A 25,925-nucleotide genomic window follows, 5' to 3' on the forward strand; every position below is an offset into this window, starting at 1 on the left:
CCATCCGCTCCTTGCTCCCTCCTCCCCAGTGCTCTCGATCATCCCCTTGTGGCTCCCTCCTCCCCAGTGCCCTCCGCCATCCCCTTCTTGCTCCCTCCTCCCTCAGTGCTCCCTGAGCATCCCCTCCTTGCTCCCTCCTCCCTCTGCCCTGGGAATCTTCATCCCAGGACCCATGCTGCACCTCTCCCCCTGAGCGCCTCTGACCCTCTGATGGAAGGGCCCGGAAGTATGGAAAGCTCCCTGCTCACATGCCTTCTAGGAAGAGAGAACGAGCAAGCAGGCTCTCCCTTGGGTGTCCCCTTTTCTTTCCTGTCTTCCTTACCCTCCGCATCCCGCCCCCTCCCAGGAGGAGGAAGATGACGACTCCTCCTCGGCTTCCGACAGCGACGTTCTCGCCCAGGACAGCTATGAACGGGCGGAGAAGCGGCCCATCCTGTCTGTGCGTAAGTCTTGGGGTTCCGGGCTGGGCCACACTCCCCTCTGGTCCACAGGGTTCCCCTTCCTCATGGAGAGGGCTCAGGGCAGGGGCGGGGGTTCTCTCTGCAGAGACCCTCCGAGAGCACTTCCCACCTGAGGGCTGATCCCAGGAAGGCAGCAGGGAACATACAGCAGAGCCGCAACCCTGGAGCCGGGCCAGGCTCCCCGCTGCTGGATCTGCCGCCAACTGTTGTCTGCAGCCTGGGGAGGGCCCTTGACCTCGGCCCCTGGAAGCCCGAGTCTCTGTCAAGTCTCTAACTTCCTTCCTTCCTGTCCACCGGACAGACACACCCAGAGCCCAGCTGAGCCAGGGAGGCACCCCTGCCTTCCCACTCACCCCACAATGAGCATCCCTGGCTCCCTTTCTGTAGACATTTTCTCTTTTCCTTTATTTATTTATTTTTTTGGCTGCACTTGGAGGCACGTGGGATCTTCGTTTCCCGACCAGGGATCAAATCCATGACCCCTGCGATGGAAGCTCAGAGTCCTGACCACCAGGGAGCCTCCTCTATGGGTGTTTTTAAAAATGTTTCAAGCAGGAAACACAAGGAAAAGTTTTCTTAAAAGAGCTTGAGCCCCTTGGGATTTCATTATTCTGGAGGATTCAGCGAACCCAGCACCCCTCCAAGGAGCTTGTCCTCGTGGGAAGAAATTACACCCCCTGTTTCCTCTTGGCTCCACAGAGAGACGCGGATCGAACCTTTTCGAGATCACAGACCGGGTGGAGATGGGACAGATGGCCTCCATGTTCTTCAATAAAGGTGGGGGTGCTTTCTCCATGTGGGGAGCGGGCAGGGAAAGCTGGTGCCTTCCCGCAGGCCAGGGCACCCGGGTCGGGGGTTATTTCCTTGCCTGGTGACGGGGCACGGGAGAGGGAGGAACGGATTCTTGGCCTGAGAAGCCACTTTGCTGGGAGGCCTGAACCCTTCAGGGTGTTCTCTTGGTTCCCTCCCTGTTCAGTGTATCAGGAATAAAAAAGCAGCTAGTGGTAAAGGATCTGCCTGACAATGCAGGAAACACGGGTTCAATCCCTGGGTTGGGAAGATCTCCCAGAGACGGAAATGGCAACCCACTCCAGTATTCTTGCTTGGAGAATCCCATGGACAGAAGAGCCTGGCGGGCTACAGTCCATGGGGTCGCAAAGAGTCAGATACTGAAAAACAACAACTTAGCAACTATGGGGCTTCCCTTGTGGCTCAGCTGGTAAAGAATCCACCTGCAATATGGGAGACCTGGGTTTGATCCCTGGGTCGGGAAGATCCCCTGGAGAAAAGAAAGGCTATCCACTCCAGTATTCTGGCCTGGAGAATTCCATGGACTGTATAGTCCCTGGGGTCGCAAAGAGTCGGACACGACTGAGCAACTTTCACTTTCACTACCAACTATGGCTCATAGAGGCTGGGTCCCAAACAGCTTTCCAGTGGAGGCGGCTGGTGGTTCTCTTCCTCTTTCTTGATTGCCTCTGCCTTGTCTCTTTTCTTCTGGGCTGTTGTGTCTAGGACAGCCCAGAGCACCCCCCTGCAGTGACGGCAGGGTGGTGCGTGGCTGTGTGTGGGGAGGGTGTCTCCACAGTGGCCGGCAGAGGGCGCCAGGAGCCCGTGCTCAGGGCCGCTGTCTGGACTCTGCAGGGCTGGTCGTGACCTCCTGGCGTGCTCCACCTGCTGCCCGGTGGGATCGCAAGGACAGCGGCCAGCTCAGATGCTGCCGTCCGTGTCGGTTGTTCCGGCAACAACATCTTAGGCCTCCGTTCCAAATCTTGTTCTTCTGGGAGATGATCTGTTAAAGGGTTTAGTTTTTGTAATGCCCAAACCTTCACAGAGAGTCGGACGCATCTCAGGAAATGCTTGACCTTGCAGCTACCTTGGGAGATTTTTCTGCCCCTTCATCCAAGCCCCGCTGTGTGCAGAGGGGAGCGTCTCCACTGGCTCTTTCCGGTCTTGAATGTGGCTTCGCTGAGCTGGAGCCACGGCGGAGACTGTGGAAACTAGAATCTTCTTGGCTGTTTCTTAGGACATCAAGCATCCACTTATCACTGTGGTGGGATGCGACGGGCGATGGTGATCGAGGTCACCCCAGAGCCTGCCTCTGCCCTTCCCCACCGGACCAGCCTCAACGAGAACTCTCAGAACTCATCAGACCGAGACTGGCTGTGTCTGGGCCTTCTGTGCTCTTCTTTCGTCCCGTTTCTCTCTCCCTGTCTCATTATAAGAGACTGCCACTGCACAGCCTCCCACCAAATGCAAGCTTCTAAAACAGAACGCACATCGAAGCGAGGGCATACACCTCTTAAACCTCCTTCCTAACCTTCGTGTTTTACAGTCTACTCTGATTTCTTTATAAGAATTCTAGGAACTTGCAGTTTCGGTTTTTTTATGTTGTTGTGTATGAGTGCCCTGCAGTCTAGACTTCTAGGTTACCCGAAACTGATAGAAAATGAACATACTCATTTGAGAGCAGCTCAGACATAGAGGACACCCTCCTCTCGTCTGCTCCGGGGTTTCTCAAGCTCAGCTCTGTTGCCGTGTGGCTGGACCCTTCTTCATTGTGTGGCCTGCCCTGCGTGTTGTAGGACATTGAGTAGCACCCTTGACTTGTCCCCACCAGTGGTCAGTAGCTCTTGCCCAATCCTGACAATCAAAAATGTGCTCAGACTTTGCCAAAAGTCCCCAGCGGGAGGTGGGGCACACAGTCGCCGCCCCCCTCCCCGAACTGGAATCACTACTCAACTCAATCCTAATTCACCGATCATCCCGTTACCTTTGGAAGGGCTGCCACCCTCCACACAAGGCTCCCTGGGGGTCCAGACTCAGTCCTGTAATTAGAAATGCCAGGCCTGGTCACTGCGGTCCTCAAGGAAGTGCATTGATCCTCCCACTTTGTGTCTCGTAATGAAATTTATTGATCCAGGAGGGCCAGTGGCAGTTTATAAAGAGCTGACATGAGTGCACTGTGGGCGGAGGAAAGGCTGGGAGCAGGGAGGGGCAGTGACCCCCGCCCCCCACAAGACTTGAGGGGGAGCTGGACTCAGAGCCCAGGGGTGAGCGGCAGTGACCCCGCCAGGGACCGCCGAGCTTGGCCATCAGCGCTCTCTGAAACCCTCCAGGGTTCTTCCAAGAATAGTATCTTCTGAGTCTTTTCCCCCTAGACTCCTAGGAGCAGAGCCAATCTCAAATAGCTCGGGAGAAACTTGTCCCTGACTTTCCCTTCCCACCACCCCTGGGGACCCAGAGGCTCTTTGGAGCCACCAGGATTAGAAGTGAACTGCCACTTCGTTTTTCTTTCTGTTCTCAGCGACACCAGCAGCTTGAGATCAGTGACACCGAAAACAAGCCATCAGTTTGAAAAGGAGTTTGAGGCTGGCTGTCTGGGGCCATGACCCTGAGATTGTAGGGCCCAGATGCTCTTTTAAGGCACTTTTACACCGGGTCTTTATAGCCGGAATCACATGTGGAATTTAGCGCGGGCTGAATTCTTCTCACTGGACAGGATTAGAGACGGTCAGGGTCTTGCCAGGGTTGGGAAATGAGGCTGGCAAGATTACGACCAGAGCCAAGCTCCCGAGTCCTAGTCCAGGCCCCTCCTTGGGAGAGAGGGACCAAGGTTGGCCTCTGCAGAGGGACCCTCCTCCTCAGCATCCTCCCCACAGGTGATTCTAGTAAGAGGGAATGTGAGCCGCTCCTCGCCCCGAGCACACCGGGCCAGCCTCGCCCTTGGGTGCTTGGTGATGGGCCGCATTCAGAATGAAGCACTCAGTATTTGGGAATCCAGGGCTTTTGACTCTCTTGTTTTCAGCTTCCGGGCTTCCCTGGTGGCTCAGCTGGTAAAGAATCTGCCTGCAATGCAGGAGACCTGGGTTCAGTCCCTGGCTTGGGAAGGTCCCCTGGAGAAGGGAAAGCTACCCACTCCAGTATTCCACCCTGGAGAATCCCATGGACTGTATAGTCCGCGGGGTCGCAAAGAGTCGGACATGACGGAGCGGCTTTCAGCTCTCGGAGCTGGGCCGCTCCCTGTTATCCTCTTGCTTTTCAGTCCCTTGGTCTTCTGTCTTGGAGCCCCGCAAAAGGCTGCAAAGGATCCCCGGCCCAGGCCTGCCCTGGGGTTCAGGCCCTTGCCTCGGGCCATGCCCCCTCGTCCCTGCCCGCCCTCGCTGGGCAGCCTGTCCCGAGCGCAGACGCCTCCGGGTCCTCCACGGCCAGTGCGGGCCCCACGCTCGCTCTGCAGCTGGTCTGGGTTCAGAACCTCTCTGATCCAGCCTGGCCCAGCCCCCCACTCTCATGTGACAGCCACGAGCAGACGCGTCTCCCGCCAGCATCACAGTGTAGGCAGCTGGAATGAGAGGCAGGGCTCGGGGAAGGCCTTCCCCACTCCGCCCGGAGAGCAAGCCACCGTCGTGAGAAAAGCAGGCGGGAGGCTGGCTCCCTGACCGACTGCTCTGTTGCTTCCAGTGGGGGTCAACCTGTTCTACTTCTGCATCATCGTCTACCTGTACGGGGACCTGGCCATCTACGCCGCGGCCGTGCCCTTCTCTCTCATGCAGGTGACCTGGTGAGTGTCCCCACCCCGCCAGCTGCAGCCAGGTGGGCTCCCTCAGGCGGTCGGGACTGTGGTTTCTCGGGCAGAAGCCCAGCACTGAGCGACTCCATCAGCGTCCCCAGCTGGCCGGTGTCCGAGGCCCTTCTCTGCACGTGCCCCGGCCAGCCGTGTGTCCTGGCCTGCGGAGACACATTCCTCACCTGCCCATCCCCGGCCTCGCTGGGAAGGGGTCCGGGGTTCCCACCGGGGGCTCCCAAGGGGCCGAGAAACGGTGCAGTGGAATTAGGGGACGGTGCCTGTCCCCCCAAACAGGAAAGCCTGCAGGGTCAGATCGTGGGACCCAAAGCCGCAGTGCGGGGCAGGGCATTGAGGTTCCGTGATTGCCCACAACTGACAAAGGCAGGTTCTGTTGGCTTCTGGCCAAGCAGGGAGGCCCACACTGAGCCACCGTTCTCTTCATCAGCAGCGCGCTAGGCAATGACTCGTGCGGCGTGGAGTCCGACACCAAGTACAATGACACGGACCCGTGCTGGGGGCCCCTGCGCCGCGTGGACGCCTACCGCATCTACCTGGTGAGTGGCCAGCCGGGGGAACCCGGGCCCGTGAGTCGCCTTCACTCTCGGCTGGAGCTCCCCCCAGAGAGGAGCGTCGACACAGCTCCACACCCTGGCTGGTTCCCGGGCTCTTGGTCCTGGTCGGAAGGTGGACCATGTCACTACAGTGCCAGCCTCAGGGAGTCCAGGCCGCCAGGCCTCTTTCGTATGTGGTCTGGAGTTGGCATTCAGGTCGGTGCCAGCTCCAGGGTGACGAACTCTCATAAACTTAGCTCAGGGTTTCAGGGCACGCTTAGCAAAGCCCCATTGAGAGGCCCCAGGCTGGTTTTCTGGAAGCTTTTCCTGTTTTGACCTTCCACCCTCCTGAGCATGTGAGTGGATTCCAGGGCAGATTCCTGGCTGGGTGGGTGGGACTGAGCTGTCTCATGGAGACCCTGATTACGGGCAGCTTCCCACAAGAGGAGGGATCAGCCCCGCTCGCTCTCTGTAGACGTCTCCCCTGCTCCCTGTAGACAAGGGAGGATGAATCTCCAGGCTCCAGTCTTGATTGCTTTGTGCTGTTGTGGAGAGGTTGGGGGTTGGAGGGGGGTGGAGCTGAGTGACATGCCCCATGAGTCTCAGTAAACCAGAGGCGGGTATCTGTCTCTGCCTGGTTTGCAGGCGGGACTCAGAAATGGTTCTCACGTGTGCAGCGTGTGTTAAGACTCTCCGATTCCTCTTGGTGCTCCTCAGCCCTGACACAGATTTAGGGACATTAGGTGACACACAGCTCGACACGTGGCCGCCTGGCTGAGGGGGAGCGCGAGGCAGAGCCCGCGAGAGAGGCAGGGGGCCCGTGTCTTAATTGTCTGCATCCTCCAGCCGTTCTGCAGCTCTGTGGAGGCCGTGCTGTTCAGCTCTGAATTCCGTTAACCCCGGGACTGGTTCCGCCTTCCTAGCCTCACCCTCTAGACCTGCCCCCAGGGTAGTCCTGTGGTCCAGAGAAACGGTGCAGTGGAATTAGGGGAGGGTGCCTGTCCCCCAAAACAGGAAAGCCTGCAGGGTCAGATTGTGGGACCCAAAGCCGCAGTCGGGGCAGGGCATTGAGGTTCCGCAACTGCCCGCAACTGACAAAGGCAGGTTTCTCATTTTCCTCCGTTTCTGGAACAGTCTGACGGTCAGCTCCAGCCAGTAGTCTGTCTTCTCGGAGAACTGTATCTCACCCGAGGTCCAGTGGGACCTGGGTGGCAGGTTTTCCCAGCTGCACCGCCCCCCCCGCCGCCCCCGCCATTCCCCACCCTTGGGGGCAGGCAGAGGACTCCACAGGGCCCCCAGAAGACTGGAGGCCCATTAGCCTCTTAGCATCTCAACAAATTGATTGATAGAATTAGTGAAAGCGTTGGTGAGTATGAGGACCCGTCTGGATCTCTGACCGACCTTGCAGAAGGAGGAGGTTGAGGAAAGGGTCCGAGAGGCTCAGCACAGACCTGGGGGCAGGTCCAAGACTGAGGGTCAGCAGGGGAGGCCCTCGGGTGGGTCCTTCCCCGGTGGGGCTGCTGGAGGCTGTGCAGGGTGTGTCCAGCATGTCCCCCGCCCATCTGCAAAACAGACGTGGAGTACGAGGAGTGCCAGCTGCTGCCACGGGCCCGGTGAATTATTTAGCACCGTTATTATTGCCTTATTAAATCGTTCCTCCTCTTAGTCCTGTAAACCTTCCACATGATGGAAACCTCCCTTCCTGAATCTCAATAACTCTCTGGGCGAACAGAAGGAACCCTTCAGGAAAGCAGACAGGCAATAATTACTGCCTTCATCTCCCAGATATTACACTTATAACTCATGACGCTAATTGCCACCAGGCCCCCACAAGCCACACAACACAGGACGGGGGGGTCGGGGGAGGGCAGCGAGCAGAACCAGAGCCCAGAGCCCTTCCCCTGTGGGGTGTTGACACCCTCCCACCTCCCCCGGCCGCTGCCGCTAGGGGTTTCTGTTCACTCAGGTTTTCAGTTCAGACTTGCTCTTCTGCCTGGTTTGGAGAAACTCCAAGCAGGCGGACTTCGGCGCCGTCTCAGAAGTTATTTTACAACTTCGCATGTGGCTCCCGGGGTCCACAGCCTCCACAGCACCAAGCCTCCTGACCCGAAACACTGGGGGGTCCGTCCCCGTGCCTGTCAGTGCGTCAGAAGAGGCCCAGTGACTGAAGGACAGGGTCGGCCGACCTGCGCTTCCTTCCTCGGTCCTGGGCGCTCTGTGCTAATGGCGCCTTCCCTCCCAAGTCTGGCCTGAGGGGCTCACCCCTGTGTCCTTGCTCCATCAGGTGGGCCCTTAGGTTGGGGGAGACGAGGGGCATTCTTTTCCCTCACCTTCCTGCCCCCCACCCACCGCCGCGGTCATTCATGTTTGGAAGATTGTCCTTCTAGGCTAGAGATTCCCACCACAGCTCTTTTCTTTCCTTTCTTAAATATTTATTTGGCCGCACTGGGTCTCAGTTGCAGCGTGCGGGTTCTTTTTAGTAACATACGTGAACTCTTAGTTGCAGCAGGTGGGATCTAGCTCCCTGACCAGGGATTGAACCCAGGCCGCCTGCATTGGAAGCGTGGAGTCTTAGCCACTGAACCACCAGGGAAGCACCCCCCCCCCACCCCCATGGCAATTCTTTCTACCAGCTGTTTTTCTGCCACGTTGGGCAAGACAGCAGGTGGGTTTAAGGCCCCTTTCCCACTCCAGACAGTCACTTCTTTGTCTCAGGTAAACTGCGCGCCTGCCCAGCCTGCCTGTTTCAAAGGATCTCTGATAGCTACTTCTTGTCTTTTCCAGGCCAGTATAGTCTGGCTTCTACTTTACGATTTCACTTTTAGAAAGTCCTTGGAAATCATCTCTTCTGTGCCTCCCCGGGAATGCTGCTGAGACGAGCACACAGGACAACAACACTTAGGATATTAACTGCCTTCAGAGGCCAGCCCGTGTATAGCATCGTGAGTGCTTGTGAGAAGGGAGCTTCCTCTACCTGCAGCCACCAGTGGCCTCCCCGAAGCCCTTGACCTTACCAAACGGAAAATTCCTCCTCCCCTCCCTTGGCCCGCGAGCTCCATCCACATCCTATGATTCCAGTGCAGCTGATCTGAGTCAGTTTCTCCGTCTCCTCCCTCCTTGGAGTAGCCACAGGGCGCTGTAAAGTTGGGGGTGGTCCCGTGAGTTACGTGTTCCCCCCCGGGCGTCCCTGCAAGATGCCACTGCTGGGGCCAGCGGTGACCTGCTCCTCAGATCCCCACCCCATCCCCAGACCCACCACCCCACCCCACCCCACTCCTCTGAAGGATCAAATGGGAAAGTGTTGATGCCCCAGCGTTTTCAAACCGGCAACCTTGCCTGCAGGCTGGGGAGCATCCTGGGATTCTTCCTGCACAGTGTCTCCGACTTGGGTAGGGAACAAAGTCAGGACTGAGCATTTCATTCTCCTGCACGGTGAGGAGGAGTCAGGGGCCACTGGTGAATGGCAGGGTCATATGGAAATGAGTCCCGTCCAGCAATCAGACTGTCCCGAGCGTCCTGAAAGCAGGACGGACGTGTGTCACTTGTCCCTTTGAGTCAAGGGCACTGCCTGGCTGTCTTGTCCTTGTTCCCGCCGTCCTGTCCAGCCTCACTCGCACCCCACGCCCTGGGCCCCATCAGCGTCAGCTCCTCAAGAGTGTCAGAGGGCGGTCCTGGGGGGCAGCGGGACTCCCGGAGCACTCAGGGTTCCTCACCGGCAGCAGGAGCGACCTCCACCGCTCACAGGTGAATTAATGCCGCTGGGGTACCGGCCGCCCAGCAGGCCAGGCCGGGCAGAACTGGGCACGCAGATGGCAGAGCGGAGCTCATCCTGGCTGGAGACCCAGCCACAAACTGGTATCATCAGGCAGGGGGCCCCTTGCAGGCCGCTTTGGACCAGGACAAGGTCATCCTGGCTTGCCTTGAACGCAGGAGCTGGGAGATCCACCTCGAGGGTCCAGGTGACCCGGGAGGGTGGTGCAGTCACCCTCTGTCAGACAGAGGGGCCTCTCCCACCGTACACCCCTTAAAAGAAGTAGGGTGTATGTTGGGGTCTGCACAGGGGTGGGGGGTTCTGCCTGCTGGACTCTTCTTCCTGAAGGAGCAGGTCAGTCTGATTCGGACTCAGATTAGCACTGAAGGTCCTTCTGGGCCTGAGCTCAGGCAGAGATGAGGGCGCAGATACGAAGGGACCCGCTGACCAGTCCTGGAGCCTAATGTTTGCAGAGGTCAGGGCGGGGCTGCCCAGGATGGGGCCTGCTTAGTGATCCGTGTTGGCACGTCCCACCGCTGTCTTCCTGCCACCCCTCAGTCCTTGGTGGCCAGGAGGGCTTCTCGCTAGAATAGCTGGAGCTCCGCACATCTGCCCAAGGACGTCTCCCCTCCCTACCACGGCCTCTGTCTCTGTTATTTCAGCAGCAGTCCCGGTGCCCTGGGGCTATGGCATCTGCTAATAAGTGGGTCACCGCTGCCATCGCTTACATGTTTATTCTCACCGGTTCTGGGGCAGGAGGTGGCCTGGAGGCTCCAGGACCAGGGAGGGGGGAAAGTCAGGATAAGACAACAAGTTTCAGCAGCAGCGGTGACTTCATGGCACCTGGGGATTCTCGGGAACCATCCCAGGAGACCAGCCTGCACCCCCAGAGCACAACTCCAATGGAGACAGCGTGAGCACTGTGCCCGGATATGCACAGGGTGGGGGACCTGGAAGGAAGCAGGGGCCATCGAGACCAGAGGCGTGGCCCCAGAGGGCGAGCACCATGCTGGCAGGATGAGCCGTCTCCACGGGGCAGTTGGGTTGGTTCCATCCACAAATCCAGAGCTGAGCCCTCAGCACAGTAAACAGCCCGGTAGTCCCTTGTTTGGGGACATCACCCTGTCTGAGTCCCGTGGATCGGGACTCAGCCCAGCACCAAACCGGAACAAGCTGGGCAAGGTTCCTGGCCACCTGGGGCCAGGAGGGGGTTGCCGACGGGGCCTCACAGGGTCTGGGACATCCAGGCACCTCCCTTGTAGGAGGGGGACTGTTTAGGGACCTGCCTAGGCTACCAGGGACGCTGTCTCTTTTCCCTTCCTTTTCCTCTCAGTGTCCGCGCCTCACCCCGTTCTGGAGGCTCCAGGAAGGTCGGTTTGTTTTAATTTTTGTGGCTGCGTCTGGTCTTTTGCCTCCTGCAGCGCGTGGACTCTCTAATTGTGGCCTGCGGGCTGTCACCCCGAGGCACCTGGGGCCTTAGTTGCCCGACCAGGGGTCACGCCTGTGTCCCCCTCATTGCAGGGTGGTTTCTTAATCATCGGACCACCAGGGACGTCCCTCCCCTTTTGCCAGTCATGCTGGGCAGTCCCCTGCAGGTGCGGCCCATGGAGTAGCTCCCCCAACCCCAGGCCGGGCCCACTGTGACTTGGTGGGGGTCTGTGGTCGTCCGCCAGCTCCTCTGGGCCCCCAGGAACACTTGTGTCCCAGGGTGTGGACCCCTCCGCAAGTGCCCAATTTGTGCTTCCAGCCCACGATCCTGGGTCTCTAGGAAGAAAGCATTTCTGCCTCACACCCCAAAACCGCCATGTACGCGCTCCCCAGACAGACACCGATGTTGAGCAAATTCTAACTTCAGTGGCCAGCGCTCAGGTTGAAATGACTGACTTTAAAGGATTAGCTTATCTCTTCTTTTTCAGGGAAATCAATAATACAGGGGTGGGCCTGCATTTTTCTCCCTTCCTTTTCCTGGGGAGCTGCTGCTCCAGCTCATCCAGAGAGTGGCCACGCGTGTTTTGTGGTGCTTTCCTCCACCATCCCAGCCCCCGCTCTTTCTAAGTGAAATTCAGATTACACTGCCACTCACTCCTACACCAAGGCTTGTCTCTGGAGCTCCTGCCAGGGCACCCCCAGGGCCCGCAGCCATCACACCCCATTGGTGCCTGTGCCCAGGGCCAGCCCAGGACCGCCCCGCGTTGCTCCAGACCAGCCCTCACCTTTCCGAGGAGACCTGGGTAGCGCCCCTCGCTAGACCACAGTGACCCCCCGCCGCCCCCTCCCCAACCCCCGGCACCCTGCATCATTTGGCCCCAGCTTCCTCCAGTGCAGTGAGAAGCTGCTTGTTTTTGTTCTTAATGCGACTCTCGGGGACATGGGTTCTGTCCGCCGGCGTTAAGCTCACCATCCATCACGCCCCGCGTCCTGCCTCTGCGATGGCTGATGCCTGACCCGCCAGCTTAGAGGACGGAGCTGACTCCCCTGTGCTGCCCGCTCCCAGCTCCCAGTAAAAACACCAAGCGGCGGGAGTCGGGATCACAAGACATTCCCCTCCGCCCCCTCCCCCAGCCTCAGAAGCTACTGCCCAGGTGAGCTGGGACCCTCTGGTGTTCCTTCTATCCTGCTGGGTGAAGGAAGCTCGGTTCTAGCTCCCGAGACCCCCTTCTGACAACAACAGCTTCAGTGTCTCTCTGACCCTGCTAGAACGTCCCCCGCTCTGTCACCTGGAAAGTAACGAGTGCGTCCTGACAAACCGGACTTGCCCTGGGCGCCGGCCACTTATACCCCGGGCCCGTGGGAAGCTGTCAGTTTTGGCTTCTCTGGAGTCTCGTCCTTTCTCCCTGACCCCGGTTCCCCAGGCCCAGAGAAGGGCAGTGAGAGAGGAAAGTCATCTGTGAGCCGCAGCCGGTCGCAGGCTCTGCCGGCAGACTCGCCTTCTAAGCAGCCCCATCATATGAAACTCCCACATAAAAGACAAACTCAGAGGGGGTAATTACTTGTTACACAACAGTTTGTTAATTTACAGAAGGACTCACGGCAGGCTTCTCTTGAGTTCTTGGTTTCCCTAGCGTGTGTAAAACACTGTTCTGTGAAAATTAAGTATTTATAAATAGAACCTTTAGAAGCCTATCTCTTGGGTAAATTCTAGTATCCGCATGTTCGTGTGTAAAATGTGGGAATCCACAGCTGAGCTTGTATAGAAACAGGCCAATGTGGATTTGGCATGGGGATCAGAGACAGACAGACAGAAAGACACACACACAGCCCCAAGCCAGGAAAGCTTCATGGAGCATGTTAAGAATATATCCACGGCCTACGCTCATGCACAGGCCAATTTGGTTGGGAAACTTCCAAATAGGTCTCCGTGGGGAGTGTTCATCCCCGCTGGGGACCTTCTGCACTGTGCTCTTCCTGGACCATTTTTATCCACACTTCACACTGATCTCGGGCACACCCTGAGTGCCAGGCTTCTCTCTTTGTGCTCAGTGAGATCAGAGGGTAAGAAAGCTGGTTCTCCTTGCTTCACGAGCGCCTCGGGTGGGTCCTGGCCACTGACCTGTGTGTGTGTGTGGTGTGTTTTCAGTGCGTCGTCTCAAGAAGCTGCTCCAGGGGCTTCTGGAGGGGCTTCTTAACCACTGCTCCTGGTGGTCCACTGGTTAAGACTCCAAGCTCCTGATGCAGGGGGCCAGGGTTCAACCCCTGGTCAGGGAACTGGGTCCCACATGCATGCTGCACCTAAGAGTTCGCATGTCACATTAAGAGCCAGCACAACCAAATTAATTCATTTTGAAAAAAAGAAGAAGCCGCTCCAGGAAAGCTCCCAAAATCCTCCAGCTCTGGTCATCTCTGTATCCCCTCTGCTCCAAAACCTCTCATTTCTGGGCAAACAGCTAAAAAAAAAAAAAAAAAAAGACTCTGTATTCTTTAAGGAGATGTTCTAGCTGTCAATTTCAGGTCTCTACTCTCCCTTGCTTTTTTTTTCTTTTTTTTTGGCTTCATTTCGCAAAAAGTCTGGGAATGAACTGTGGTCAAGGAAGCGTAGCAGCCTCTCAGGAGTTCTAAGGATAATATGAGTTGTTCTTAAATACTCTGTGCTAACTAGAATCAGAGCTTTATACGCCGAACCATGTTCCTCCTCCTGCTCTGGTCTCTCCGCTGCTTCAGGGCACAGATGAATCGTAGTCCTTGCAACAGCCCTGCTGACTTGGGAGGCCGTGCCCCTCCCTGAGCAATGTTTTCTCTGTTACAGGGTGTCTATTCTAAGCAGAATCTGCTGTCTTTCTAAACAGTGCCCCAGGGCCCTGGCAGTAATGGTTTAATTAAATAAAGCACTCTTTCTAAAGTAATAACTGCGTTCCTCCGTGTGGCTGGTGTCCCAGCCAGTGGTACTGGCCCTGCAAACCGTGCAGGGACTGAAGGTACCTGCGGGCACGTCCCCCAGCCCGCAGGCCGGCCCCAAGGAGAACGCAGGAGCCAGAGAACCCCAGAGGATGTGCAGGCACAGAGAGGGGCCTGGGACTCAGGCATGATGAGACGGGGCTGAGCAGTTAGGGTGCAGATCAATGATGACATCTGATTAATTAGCACGTGGGTGGGCTGTCTCTTGGGTTAGAGGCACGTTTCAATAAGGCTCGCAGTGCCGAGTGGTGCTGCAGAGGGCATCGCCGAGCAGATGCTGCATGAAGGTGGAAGGACAGGTCACAGGGTACTGCAGGGCCTCTGAGTTGAGCTCCGGGAAGAACTTGCAGATTGAGATGTTCTCTGGAAACCTTGACAGGAGGAGGGAGGCAATTGGTGGGCCAGGTTGGGTGCTGATCATGGCTGGAAGCCTCACCAACCCCCCCTTCCCCGTACAAGTTGTGACATCTGAGCAGTTCTCCTGCCGTTCAGGAGGCTGCCCTCCATCCCAGGGACAGGTCACCGGCCTCCAGGAACGCTGCTCAGCTCCCCCTCTCCCCAGGTCAGGACACGAGTCTCACTCCACTGGGTCTCAGAGCCTGGTTCCAGGACCACTGGCACGTATGAAAAATATAGATTCCTAGGCTTCTCTGGTGGTACAGTGGGTCAGAATCCACCTGCCAACGCAGGGGATGCGGGTTCGATCCCTGGTCTGGGAAGAGTCCTCATGCCATGGAGTGGCTAAGCCCACGCACCACAACTACTGAGCCCAGGTGTGGCAACTATTGAAGCCGGTGCACCTAGAGCCCGTGTTCAGAAGAGTAGCCCCACCCACCACAACTAGAGAAAGCCTGCAAACGGTCCAGTGCAACCAAAAAGAAATTTAATTAAAAAAAAAACATTGCTAGGTGACACCCCAGACCTAATGTACCAGCACCTCGGACTGCAAGGCCCAGGAATCGGCACTTTGCACCAGTTCCAAGGGTGACTCTGGGTCCTCTCCCCCTTGAGAAACTCTGCTGGCCGAGGCCCTCTCTTGCCGACACCCAGCATCCCAGGGAGAGGCCTTGGTCTCCCTTGGATCTGCCTCCCGAGGTTCAGCGAGGGAAGCAGGGGTCAGGGCCCTTCCGAACCGAGCCTCCCCCAGGAACGAACGGGCAGGCGTTGCAGGCCTCTGGGCAGGCGTCGCAGGCCTCTGGACTGGCGTCACGAGTCACAGACTGAAGGTGACACCTCCTCTGTGCTCAGGCGTCAGTAGTGGCAGCACGCAGGCTCAGTAGTTGTGGGGCCTGGGCTTAGCTGCATGGCATGCGACTCTTCCCGGACAGGGACGCAGCCGCTCCGCTGCCCTCATCAGGCCGTGTTCAGACTCCCAACGTCCCCAGGAGAGGGGGCCCTCCGGCGGTATCCCTCTGCCGCCGTGGCCAGCAGGCCCCTGCGGGTGGTGCTTCCTCCCGGAGCCACAGTGTGCCAGCCCCGTGGAGAGGCCTCTGGGCTCTGACCATCCACCAGGGAGGAAGCCAGGGGTCTTCAGCCAGATTTCTCATACCCAACTCGACAGAGCTCCTTGATCAGCCAGCTCCCCTCCCCACGTCCAAGGTTATTGGGCATCCAGCAAAGAGTCCTGCCCTTTCCTGACTGTTTGGAGGTCGGCAGTCTGCAGGGGAGGGGTGGAGCCAACCGCCCGTGCTTGCTTGCCGCAGGGCTCCCGTGTCCAAGCACCCGACGTTCTCCACTCTAGCCCCCATGAAGAGCCCGGTTCCCAGCACCCGCTCTCCCTGTGCAGAGATTGGGGAGGGGGAGTTGCGTGGGGTGCCCATGCATCCGGCCGAGGTGCCAGTGATGGCTCTGCCACCTCCTGTCCCTTGAGGGGCAGGGGTGGCAGCAGAAGCAGTCAGATGCCAGCTGGTTCCCGGACGCACCAACAGCCATGCGGGTCCTGAGGTCCACGGGGCTCACGGCCCACCCAGCCCAGGGTCGCATGGCTGGGGATGTGGGTGCTTTCTCCCAAGGGAGCCTAGGGGCAGGACCGACGGCCCAGAGGGTCCCCATCTTCCGTTAACACAGTCCACAATGCAGAGTGATACGCGCTCACCTGTTTCCCTCAAGGCCTCCCGTTCTGAGGACCCGTCAGGCCTAGTGGATCCCAGCCTGGCCCCGACAACTGTTCCCCAGCCCCGGGATCACACGGCCAGTGCCTCCAGCTTCCTCGCATCTGTGAGGCAGCGTGTAATAAGTTGGCCTGGCCCAGGGGTGGGAGGACTGCCAAGTACCCCCTCCTCTCTTATTCCTTGACATCCAGCAGAAATAGACCAGGACCCAGAGCTGTTTCCAGTTCTTGGCAGACAGATTTCAGTAGCTGAAAAGTGAGACATGGTAAACCAGGCCTGCGGTGCCTGAGAAGTTCTCTCTGTGCCTCGGTTCGCTGAGCCTGGGGAGTGAGGTTGCTGTCCTCTCCTGCAGCTTTTCAAACCCTGCTGCCCATTAGAAAAACCCTGCCTCCCTCTACGAGACCTGGCGGCGTGTTCCCCAGCCAGGAATCGAACCCACAGTGGGAGCTTGGCCTGTTATCCACTGGACCCCCAGGGAAGTCCCAAGGCCTGTTTTCTTCTTGCTGCAGAAGGTTGCCTGGGAGCCCGCCCCGGGCTCATGTGCCTCCAGGGCCAGCTCAGCGTTTTCCCACGGCTGTCACCGCTCCCAGCTGGACAGGGACATCCCTGCCCTGCCCTCTCTCCTCCAGCCCCCCGGACTCCCAGTTCTAGTGTTTCAAATCCTTTTTGGATCTCATCGCATGAGAACAGGGAGGGCTTCCCCCGGGGGATTCGGGGGCGCACCTTGGAGCCCCGGGCGCCTGGACCACTTGTTCACAGAGAGGTGCCCCTCACCAGCCCTCTCCCTGCCATCCAGCCCAGCCACCTCCCAGCATGAGGCTGGCCCCAAGGTCATGAGGCTTTTCTGTCTTTGACTCTTTCAGCCTGGTTTAAGGTTAACCTGACTGCCATTTCCCTGCTCAGGACCCTTTAGGAATGCCTCTCTGTGTGAGGCAGCTCAACTCCACGAGACGTGGTCTGCTCTAATCTCCCTTCTGGAACTTTCTCTGTCACCACCGCCTCACCCTCACTGGCCACTGACTCCCGCAGACGCTGGGCACTTTTCACAGCTCTGCACCCCTCGTGTGCCTTCTCTTTGCTGCAGAGTCTGACAGACACTCACTTACTCCAGGCTGAGTCAGGGGCTCCCCCTACGACATCCCGTGCCGTGGCGTTAATCAGACTCTCACCTACGTCTAATTCTCTGGCCTCACCAGGAGCTCCTCAAGGCCCAGAGCTGCACCTTGTCCAGCTCTGGGTCCAGAGCCAGCGTGAGGCCGGCCACACATGGCGGGGAGGGGTTGCTCTGTGAGCGTCCAAGCGGACAACACCCCTCGGGTGGGCGGCTGCTGCTCCGGCCTCAAAACCTCCCCGTCCAGCCAGCCCTCCCTTTCCCAGAGACCTGGGCCATCAGGTGCCCTCGCTTCCGGGACAGAACTGCCCCTCAGAGAGAGCTTAGGGGCCCCCAGTCTTTGAGAGGATGGGCGCTGCAGGTCGCGGGGAGCAGTCAGAAGCCATCCAGTCGCCAGGAGGCTGGCTCACCGCCCGTGTCTATCTCTGCTGCCCCTTGTCACCTGGATCGTGAGCAGTGGAGTGTTAATGTTAGGACGGGTGCCGGCTCCAAAGTCAGGTCCCTTACCCCCGCAGGGCCCCCAGCCTTCCACCTGTTTCACCCCACCTCCCTCATCCTCCCACAGCCCCCGACCCTCCACAGCTCCTTGTCATTGTGTTCTCAAAGCCCACCTCGTGCAAGGCCAGGCTCCTCGGTCTTTCACCTGGCAGTGTGGGCATGCACCACCACCCCAGCTCTCTTCTCACACTTGTAAGGAGCCAGGCTGTCCTTTATAAACCCCAGGGCTTATCATCATTGAGTGAGTGACTGCGTGGGTTTTCCACACTATTTATCTCCCTCCCCAACACACACACAAACCACAAGGGTTGCGGCTCTGGCATCAAATCCTTGGAACCCTGCCCACCACCGGGTACCATCTGGTTTTTCAGCTGAGAAAGAGACAACATAGGCGCGCAGGCTTGTCCTCCAGTCAGAGGGCAAGGGAGGCAGCAGCCATGCCAGGCTAATGCCACTGGACCAGCCCAGCCTTCCTGCCCCCAGCCCCCTGGGAACCAGCCTTGGAGGGGGTGCTGGAGAGACTCTTTCTCTGGGGCATAATCAAGGGAGGGGGTCAAGTGCTCCACAGAGAGAATGGGCCTTGGATACAGACAGCCTGAGCGCTGAGCTCTGGTCTCAGCTGTTTTGGTTGTTATGAGATCGTGGACAAGTTAATTAGTTCCCCTCAACCTCAGTTGTTTTTTTTTTCCCCAAAATGACAATAGCCAGCGTGTACGGTGTCAGGATTAAAAAGCAATCTTACATGGAAGATGTTGTCACGTTTGGGCACTTAGTAGGTGCCCGGTAATGTTGGTTCGGGCTTCTCTGGGGGCTCAGGGGTAAAGAACCCACCTGCCGATGCAAGAGACGCTGGTCCGATGGGAGCAATGCCCCAGGGTCCTGGACCGGCCTGTGTCCAGCCCTCCCCTCTCAGATGGCACAGGCGGTCCCGGGAGCCCTGCTGCGTCGGCTCCATCCAGGGCCTCTTGGAGGTTCTCTTCCAGGCCCTCTCCCCACCCCAAACCAACAGAACTCATATCCTCTGGGCTTGGACAGCCAGAGTTGAATGCTCTTGCAGGGTTGGGATCAGCCACCCCTTCCATGGCTCCTCCCTGAAATCACTCTCCCAGGCTCCCCCATCTCAAGAGACAAATAGCGTTTTCACCTGTCTTCTAGCAGAGGTGTTTCAGGTACCCCCTCCCTGGCCAGCCTGCATTGCTGCCCAGAAGCTGCCCCCAGAGTGGCATCCTCTTCTGAATTAATCAGGCATGAGGACAGGTCTTTTCTCCCTGATCCCCAGGTCTGACAGGTGGTCGAGGTCCCACCGTGTGGGTTTGGTTTCTTGCCTCTGTTCTCTAGCCCAGTGGCTGGTTAAGAACTCCCTGGGGGACCTATGACTTCCGGCTCCTTGTTGGCTCTGCGCCCTCCTCTCCCGGGCTCGGCCTCCTCAGCAGGCACGCACTCGCCTTCTGATGGGAGCCACAGGTGTTGTGTCTCAGCTCTCGTTCAGTCCAAATGGGACTGAATTGTTTGACATGAGCCAACTTGGCTTTCTGCTGCAGATGTCGTGAGATGATAGCGGGTTTCTAGAGCTGACTTCTGTGCTCCAGAAGCCTCTTTAGAGTGTCTGGGCCTCAAGTCGCCACTCTTATCTTCAGGCATCACCTGAATCTTTCATTCTATTCAGCAAGCATCTCCCAGGTACCTTCTGGGTGAGGTTTGGGGGAATCCGGGGAGGGACCCAGGGACCCTAAGCCGTGGCGACTTGCTCTAAGCAGCTCATTCGGGGGTTGGAGAGGCGTCTGGCCTCCATCTGTCTCCATCACCCCTTCTCCAGCAGCTGAACGTATTTGAAGGATCGGTGAGTAAGAGCTTGCCAGCACTCGCGTCGTGGCCGGGCTGGTCGTCTGAAGGCCAGCAGCCTCTCCTGGCAGGGGCTGTTGTTCCCACAGCAGGGCCACCCCCGCCCATCCTCTGCCCTCTGGGGGAGAGTGTCATTCTGAAACCTCAGCCTCCGTTTCCTGCGCGAGTGCTGGTCCACCGCAGCGTCCCAGTGGCCTCCTCTCTGTGGCGCTGCCTCTGCTCGCAGGGTTTTGGCTGATGAGCTGTGCTCAGGCTCCACCGAGCGCCATGCACGGGCCTCTGCTCTCCTTCCCTCACGTTCATCCTTCACTCGATGGGGATGAGTGTGAACTCGCCCTGCAGAGCGCTTGGGCTGCAGGTCGTGCAACAGGAACAGTCCTGATCTAACGTTGTGTGGCAGGGGCCCCTCACTTGGCCTCAGTTGTTTCGCGTTCCCTGGTCCCAGCATATTGGGAGGACGGGTGGAATTCACACCATCCTCCCGCGAGGGCGTGCTGCTCCTTGCTGGAGCGATGCTGCCAGGGCTGATGTTCACTGACTGCCTTCTCTGTGCTCGCGATGCGCTCTGGGACCTTCACGAGCACTCTGGGGTCTTGCCGTTAGCTGGGACACCCTCAGGACACAGGCCCTCGCCCTGAGCGTGTGGCCCCGAAGCCTCCGGCCCCTACTCTGTCCCTTGCTGCCCTAGGGCACACCTCCTCCTCATGGCCGCGTCCTCAGACGTTGTAATTCAAGTTGCAAAGATGTAAACTTCCAAACCAAAAGGTTCATAGCCACTTGAGAAATAAAAATAGACTCCTTGAATATGTCTTCACTGCACTTCAAGGACGCGTTGAAAGTTCAGTTCCCATTTAGGGACAGGTTCGTGCTGAGTTGCCATTAATCCCAATTAACTCTTAACTCCTAGCCACCCAACAAGGGCAGCCCTGTGATCGAGGCATCTGTGTCCTTTGTCACTTGAAATGACCTCCAGGATCAGTCCAGAGAGCTCAGCCGTGCCCTTGTTATGTGTGAACTGGCTCCCTGGGGCCCGGTGTACTGCATAGCCCGCCCAAGGGTCTCTGTGTGTTTAGGTTGATCAGGCAGCATATTGCCCTTCACCCTTCCAGAAATTGTTGCTCCATCACCCCTGCTGGATTAACAGAGAAGTCTGAGTGCCCATTCCAGTCCTAGAGCATGGAGGTGCCAGTTGGCTCTGCTGGCCTTTCATGTTGAAATTCCAGGGACTTCCCTAGTGGTCCAATGGTTAAGAATCTGCCTTGCAATGCCGGGGACACAGGTTCAATCCCTGGCCCCAGAGGATCCCACATGCCCCAGAGCAACTAAACCCATGCCGCAATTAAGACCTGAGGCAAATAAATATTTAAACAAAACAAAACAAAACAGGGAACCTACGAGAATTTAAGTGGTGTGATACCCACCGTGCATTTGGTGATTCGGTCAGGAGCCCCCCAGTGAAGATGCAAATGTTTGGCGAAGCTGGCAGGGGAGACTGGCACCTGAGCGGGGCTTGAGCGGTGACAGAGAGAAGGAAGGTTGAGGGGGAAGGGGCAGTCACGAGGGGAGAGGCATGAGGGTGAGAACCAGCTGGAAGTGGGGAGAGGAGGTGTTGTGGCGGGGACGCAGCCTCACACAGCGGGGAGCATGCACGTCACAGCGGTCAGGGGTGGGGTGGGGGCAGGGCCGGGAGACGCCCGGTCCCGTCCACTGCTTCCTGGGTCACCCAGCCTCTCCAGACCCTCCGCCTCCTCATCAGCAAAGCGAGGCCCCGGCCCCTGCCTGGTGACCGTTCTGCTGCTCGTCTAGCTCTCTGTTGTTGCAGGAGGTATAGCTGGTGTAGCGCTACAGATGGCCCTGAAACCGTGCGTGCGTGTCGACCACAAGCAGGTGTGCTTGGGGCTGAGTGTGGGGAGGGGACGTGGGTACCAGCGAGCTCGGGCCCAGGAGGGATCACGACAGGGACACGGGGCTCCAGACGGTTCCCCAGTCCCAATGTGCCGCCAGCCCTCTGCCCACCTGAGTCCTCTTACTTTACGCATTGTTACCACTGTGACCGCCTCCCCCACCCCCAGCCACACACACACCTCTGACTCCTCCCGGGCTCCCTGTGTCCCTTCCAAGACTGTAAAAAAGCACACTTCTGTGGTTTTAAGCCACCAGGTTACAGCAGCCGCTAGACATCAGCACAGTGAGGAAAGACTCGGGGGTCGTGGGAGCAGCCGGAGGTGGGTGGCGCCCTTAACCTGCCTTGGGGCGCAGGTGGAGAGGCAGCCCTGTCGAGTGCTGAGACTCCCGGTCAAGTTCACCGAGCCCCCCCGGGACACCATGAGCCGTGGCCACGTGTGGCGGGGACGTGAGCCGCCTCCTGTCCACCAGGACCCCCCCGGGACTCCGTGCCTTCAGTGGGCGTCTCGACTCACCAGCCGGACGAGAGAGACCCACACACGGCCCCGTCTGCACCCTCCTGGGTCTCAGACTTTGTTCCCGCGACCAGTTCGAAGGTTTCATTTAGAGACCAAAGAATTCGTTCTTTTTGTTTGTCTGTTTTGTTTTGTTTTTAAAGAAACACATTTGGCCACGGCAGTTGGCGTCTCTACCTCCTGTAATGAGTCCGGCTCGGAGAGTCCTTGAGCAGATCCCGAGCTTGAACTGATCAATGGCATTTGGGTGTCTGGAAATGGCTCGGGGAGCCAGCTAATTCATAATGTCACACAGGCTGGGCAGGAAAACCCAGGAGGACAGACTGTCTCCTGCCTTTTCATTCCTTCTTTGGGTAAAAAGAGAAGGAAAGACAGGCAGTGCCACGCGTGGCTGTTCAGCATCTAGCGGTGAGCTCGGGCCGGCTGGACCCCCGGGACCCTGGGGCCATTCCCCTGCCCAGACCTCGCAGCTGCACCGGGGCAAGCCCACGCATGCTGCCGGCCGAGCCCTCTGCCCTTTCCCACCGTGGACGCCGAGTCTGGCTGAACCAGTTTGCAGAGGACACCTGTTCCTTCATTAGCCCCAGCTTGTGCCGTGTCTCGGTCTGCGCTCCCAGTGCTGAGTGAGCTCTTCCCCGCGCAGGGGCTGCTGTTTGCCCGTCGGCCCTGCGTCTTCCTGGGCCCTGCGGTCTGCCTGTGGTCCCGACCTGGGGGGATAAAGAAAGCACATTCCAGCTGCTGTCCAGCCACAGATGTCACAGCTGTTGACCCAATCTCCCCAAAGAACCCTTTACCGCCTGCCCCCAGCCTGGGGACAGACCTGTTGTCACGCAGGTGGACCCCAGAGAGCCAGCGGGGCTGGACCCCCTGTTCTCAGCCCAACTCATGCTCCCTGGCACTCAGTGGGCGCCTCGCGTACACTCCCGGACTCTGCCCTGGGAGGTGGGTCTGTGTGCTCCGTCCCTTTAAACGAAGGATCTCTCAGCAGAGTCCTGTCTACAGGAGGGTATGCAATGGGGCCTTGTGTGTAAAAGGATGTTGACGTATCTCCTGAGGAGGAGGATGAAGACGGGGTCCCTCCTGCAGAGGAGACTTAGGGCAGCACACAGCAGCAGAATTCCCCGCCTGCCTGCAGGGCGGGTTCTGTGATCTCCCTGTTTTTACACAGTAGAACCTTCTAAAACCCAGTCTTTAGGCCTCCAAGATGAGCTCTGACCCCCCACCACAAGCCGCCCACCACGAACATGTCCGGCACCCACAGCCGGAGGTATCAAAGGTCAGAAGCGAAACACCCCAACTCCTGGCCCGGGCACACCACAGTCTAGTTTCAAGCAGCCCAGGGTCATTGGAGAGCGTTTATGGCAGGTGGCTTGGTACGTGTTTTTCCACGTGACATGTCCCGCCCCCATCTTTTAAAAGAGAAATTCATCAGTGGAAAGTTTCCCTGAGGTGGTAATTTTCCTAAATGACTTGCTGGGCGCTGCAGACAGACTGGCTCAGCTGGCCCAGAGCTGGTGACCCCTCGCCTCGCTGTGTCCCCGGGCCATGCCTGCCATGCAGGAGACCAGAGTTCGATTCCTGGCTTGGAAAAATCCCCTGGAGGAGGGTGTGGCAACCCATATCCTTGCCTGGAGAATCCCACGGACAGAGGAGCCTGGTAGGCTCTAGTCCATGAGGGGCAAAGAATCGGACACGGCTGGGTGACTGTCACCTCACTGTCCCCAGGCCACAGGGGGACCGGCGAGGGCTGCTCAAGAGTCCTTGTCCTCTGCCTCCCCCGTCACCCCGCCTGCTGAAACCGCTGCTTCTTCCAGAGCGGAAGCAGGGCTGGTTGTCTGCCCCCAGAAGGAAGCTCCTTCCAGTAGTCTCCGAGCCCTGGGGGACTGCCAGGAGGCTGTACCCACCCCAGCTAATTAGAGCCCTTGCTTAAGCACCACTTCAGTCTTTCCTGTCATTCTCACAGTGATAATGGACTTGGATGAGGGGTCACAGCCTCTCCCACATCCTGCTCCCCTTCCAGGAGGGGCGGGGGTGGAGGTGACAGGCTCACCCCCAACCCTCTCGAGGGAGCCAGGGACTGGCCACCAGGCCAAGCAGCTGGGACGTGTTCACCCGGATCCCAGGGCCAGCCCCGACTCCCCCAGGGTGAACCCTGCTCCCCACTTTGGGGCTTGGCACCGTCCGCTGCATCTCTGGCAAGGGTCATGAGCATTAATGTGATAAAATGGCACGCTGTAAATGTTAATAAGGTCTGCTGCTTCCGAGTGGCAGATTGGAAATGGTGCCATCCTCGTAACTCCACCCAGCAGCTTCCAATCGCTCCGCTCTCGGAGCAGCCGGCTTGGCATGGAGAGCCTCAGCTTACCTCCGTCCCCAGCCCCAGTCTCGTGGGGCCACGTTTATCTGCCTCCCTGTTCTCTTTTGCAGAGGGGGTTCAGTTTCCCCAGATCCCAGTTCTCTAAGGCCGGGTTTGAATTCTTTTCTGTTTTCCCCCTAAGGAAGCACTCGCTCTCCCTGTTCTCCAGAGAGGAAGGGCCACGAGGGGGCCAGTGCCGGCACCCCCACGGCTCCCACCCCCAACACCCGTCCACTCCGGGCTTCCTGCTCTTCCTGGTCCAGGATGTTTCTCTGTGGCTCTGCCCCAGGAGACACTGGCTCTGATTCTCCAGGCTTCACCTTCTCTCAGAATTCAAGAGGTTGCTGATCACCGACATCCTAATTGATCCTGTTCTCTGAACCGTTCAGGATGGTGTCCGTCCCACTGTGCCGGGTCATCGGGGCCCTTGCGTCCCCGCCCCTCCGTCCTTTCTTCCCAGTAAACCATGAGAACCCGGGATGTACCTGGGGTTTGTTTCGGAGCCTCACCTTCCTAACCAGTGCTCACCCTGGCCTGCTGCTGGGCCCGTGACCCCCTCGGTCAGCACTGACTGTGAGGAGAAGCAGGGCCATGTCCCCAAGAGATCACCTGCGATTTGCCTAGAAAGTCGCCTCAGGACCACAAGTGTGAGGCCCAGCAGACACGCACAGGTCCCGTTTTCTGCTGCAGCCCTGGTCCTAGGAACTCGCCAGGCGGTGCTGTCTGACCCCAGGGAGCCTTTGCCGTTCCTGGTGCGCACCTCGGTTAGGAACAGCCCTGGTGATGGCTGGAGGCTGCGTGAACAGTGTGCCCTGCCCACACGCACGGGATGCCACACGCGCCCGGCCTCTGCACCTTCTCACTCTCGTTTTTGTCACCAGGCCGTCTTCACGCTCCTCCTCGGACCCTTCACCTTCTTTGACGTCCAGAAAACCAAGTACCTACAGATCCTCACGTCCCTGATGAGATGGATCGGTGAGTCTGACAAGCATCTCGAGGTCTGCCTCGCTCCCCTCATTCTCAGTCTTCCCGAGACAGCCACGCGGGCTCGCAGCCAGCGCTGGGAGGTGGAGGGGGCTCCCGTGGACTCCTGAGCACAGGGAGGAGGCAAGCACTCTGTGCCTTTTTACTGGTGGGCAAATTTTATCCCCAAAAAAGACAAGTCACTTCAAGGTCACGTGGGCAAAGGCAGGGCTCAGCTGAGGACCGCTTGTTCTGACTGTGCTGGGTCCCCACCACCCAGAGGGTGGTGCTCCTAGAGGCCTGGATGGGGCTGGGCCCCTTCAGGGCAGGAGAGCAGCTGCTTTTTGCTCTCACAGACACGCCATGCAGCACAGCCTTAAAACCCAGCGGGCCGTGGTGGCCACCTCTTGAGTCCCTGGCCACTAGAGCCTAAAAAGACACCACCACAGTCCCTTCCAACTGATGCTACAAAGAGCAAGACCCACTGAGCTCGGGGGGAGTCGGCGGCTGGGAGTTCATTCACTTCTGACACTGTTCTGCCAGCCACCCGGAAGGGCCGGGACCCACCTGGACCCACGACCGGAGGGCGTGCAGCCACCGTCACCCCTGCCCCCAGCAGGCACTCTGGGATCAGTCACACACTGGTTTTGGTCTCAAAGCAAAGATGCTGTTGCTGTTCTGGTTGATGGGCCTGGCAGAGGGGTCTCCCCAGCCCCCCAGGATCACCAGGGGGCATGTGTAGCATGAGGTCCTGTCTGTGTGTGGTGAGCGGTGCTTGTGTTAGAAGAGATAAGTTGTAGGAGGCAGAGAAGAGGCTGACAGTAAATAAAGGGCGGGTATCTGGCACGGACACCAGGCGGCCCCAGGCTCGGGTCAGACCCGGCTCCACCCGCAGAGGCCAT

General features: G+C 58.4%; 1 protein-coding gene across 2 annotated transcripts in view; it reads left to right on the forward strand.

Annotated features, from left to right (window-relative positions):
- Positions 1-25,925, forward strand: part of TMEM104 (transmembrane protein 104) — a 54,041-nt gene that overhangs the window by 14,391 nt on the left and 13,725 nt on the right. Inside the window, exons 5-9 of one of the 2 annotated variants that reach the window (XM_040244498.1) lie at positions 347-443; positions 1,161-1,238; positions 4,923-5,022; positions 5,474-5,582; positions 24,942-25,035. In XM_040244498.1, the coding sequence (XP_040100432.1) occupies positions 347-443; positions 1,161-1,238; positions 4,923-5,022; positions 5,474-5,582; positions 24,942-25,035 (478 nt within the window). The remainder of the gene's footprint in view (positions 1-346; positions 444-1,160; positions 1,239-4,922; positions 5,023-5,473; positions 5,583-24,941; positions 25,036-25,925) is intronic. The other variant, XM_040244499.1, reaches the window with a different exon arrangement.

The sequence above is a fragment of the Oryx dammah genome, unplaced genomic scaffold (genome assembly GCF_014754425.2).
Source record: "Oryx dammah isolate SB20612 unplaced genomic scaffold, SCBI_Odam_1.1 HiC_scaffold_8, whole genome shotgun sequence".
Taxonomy (NCBI): Eukaryota; Metazoa; Chordata; class Mammalia; order Artiodactyla; family Bovidae; genus Oryx; species Oryx dammah.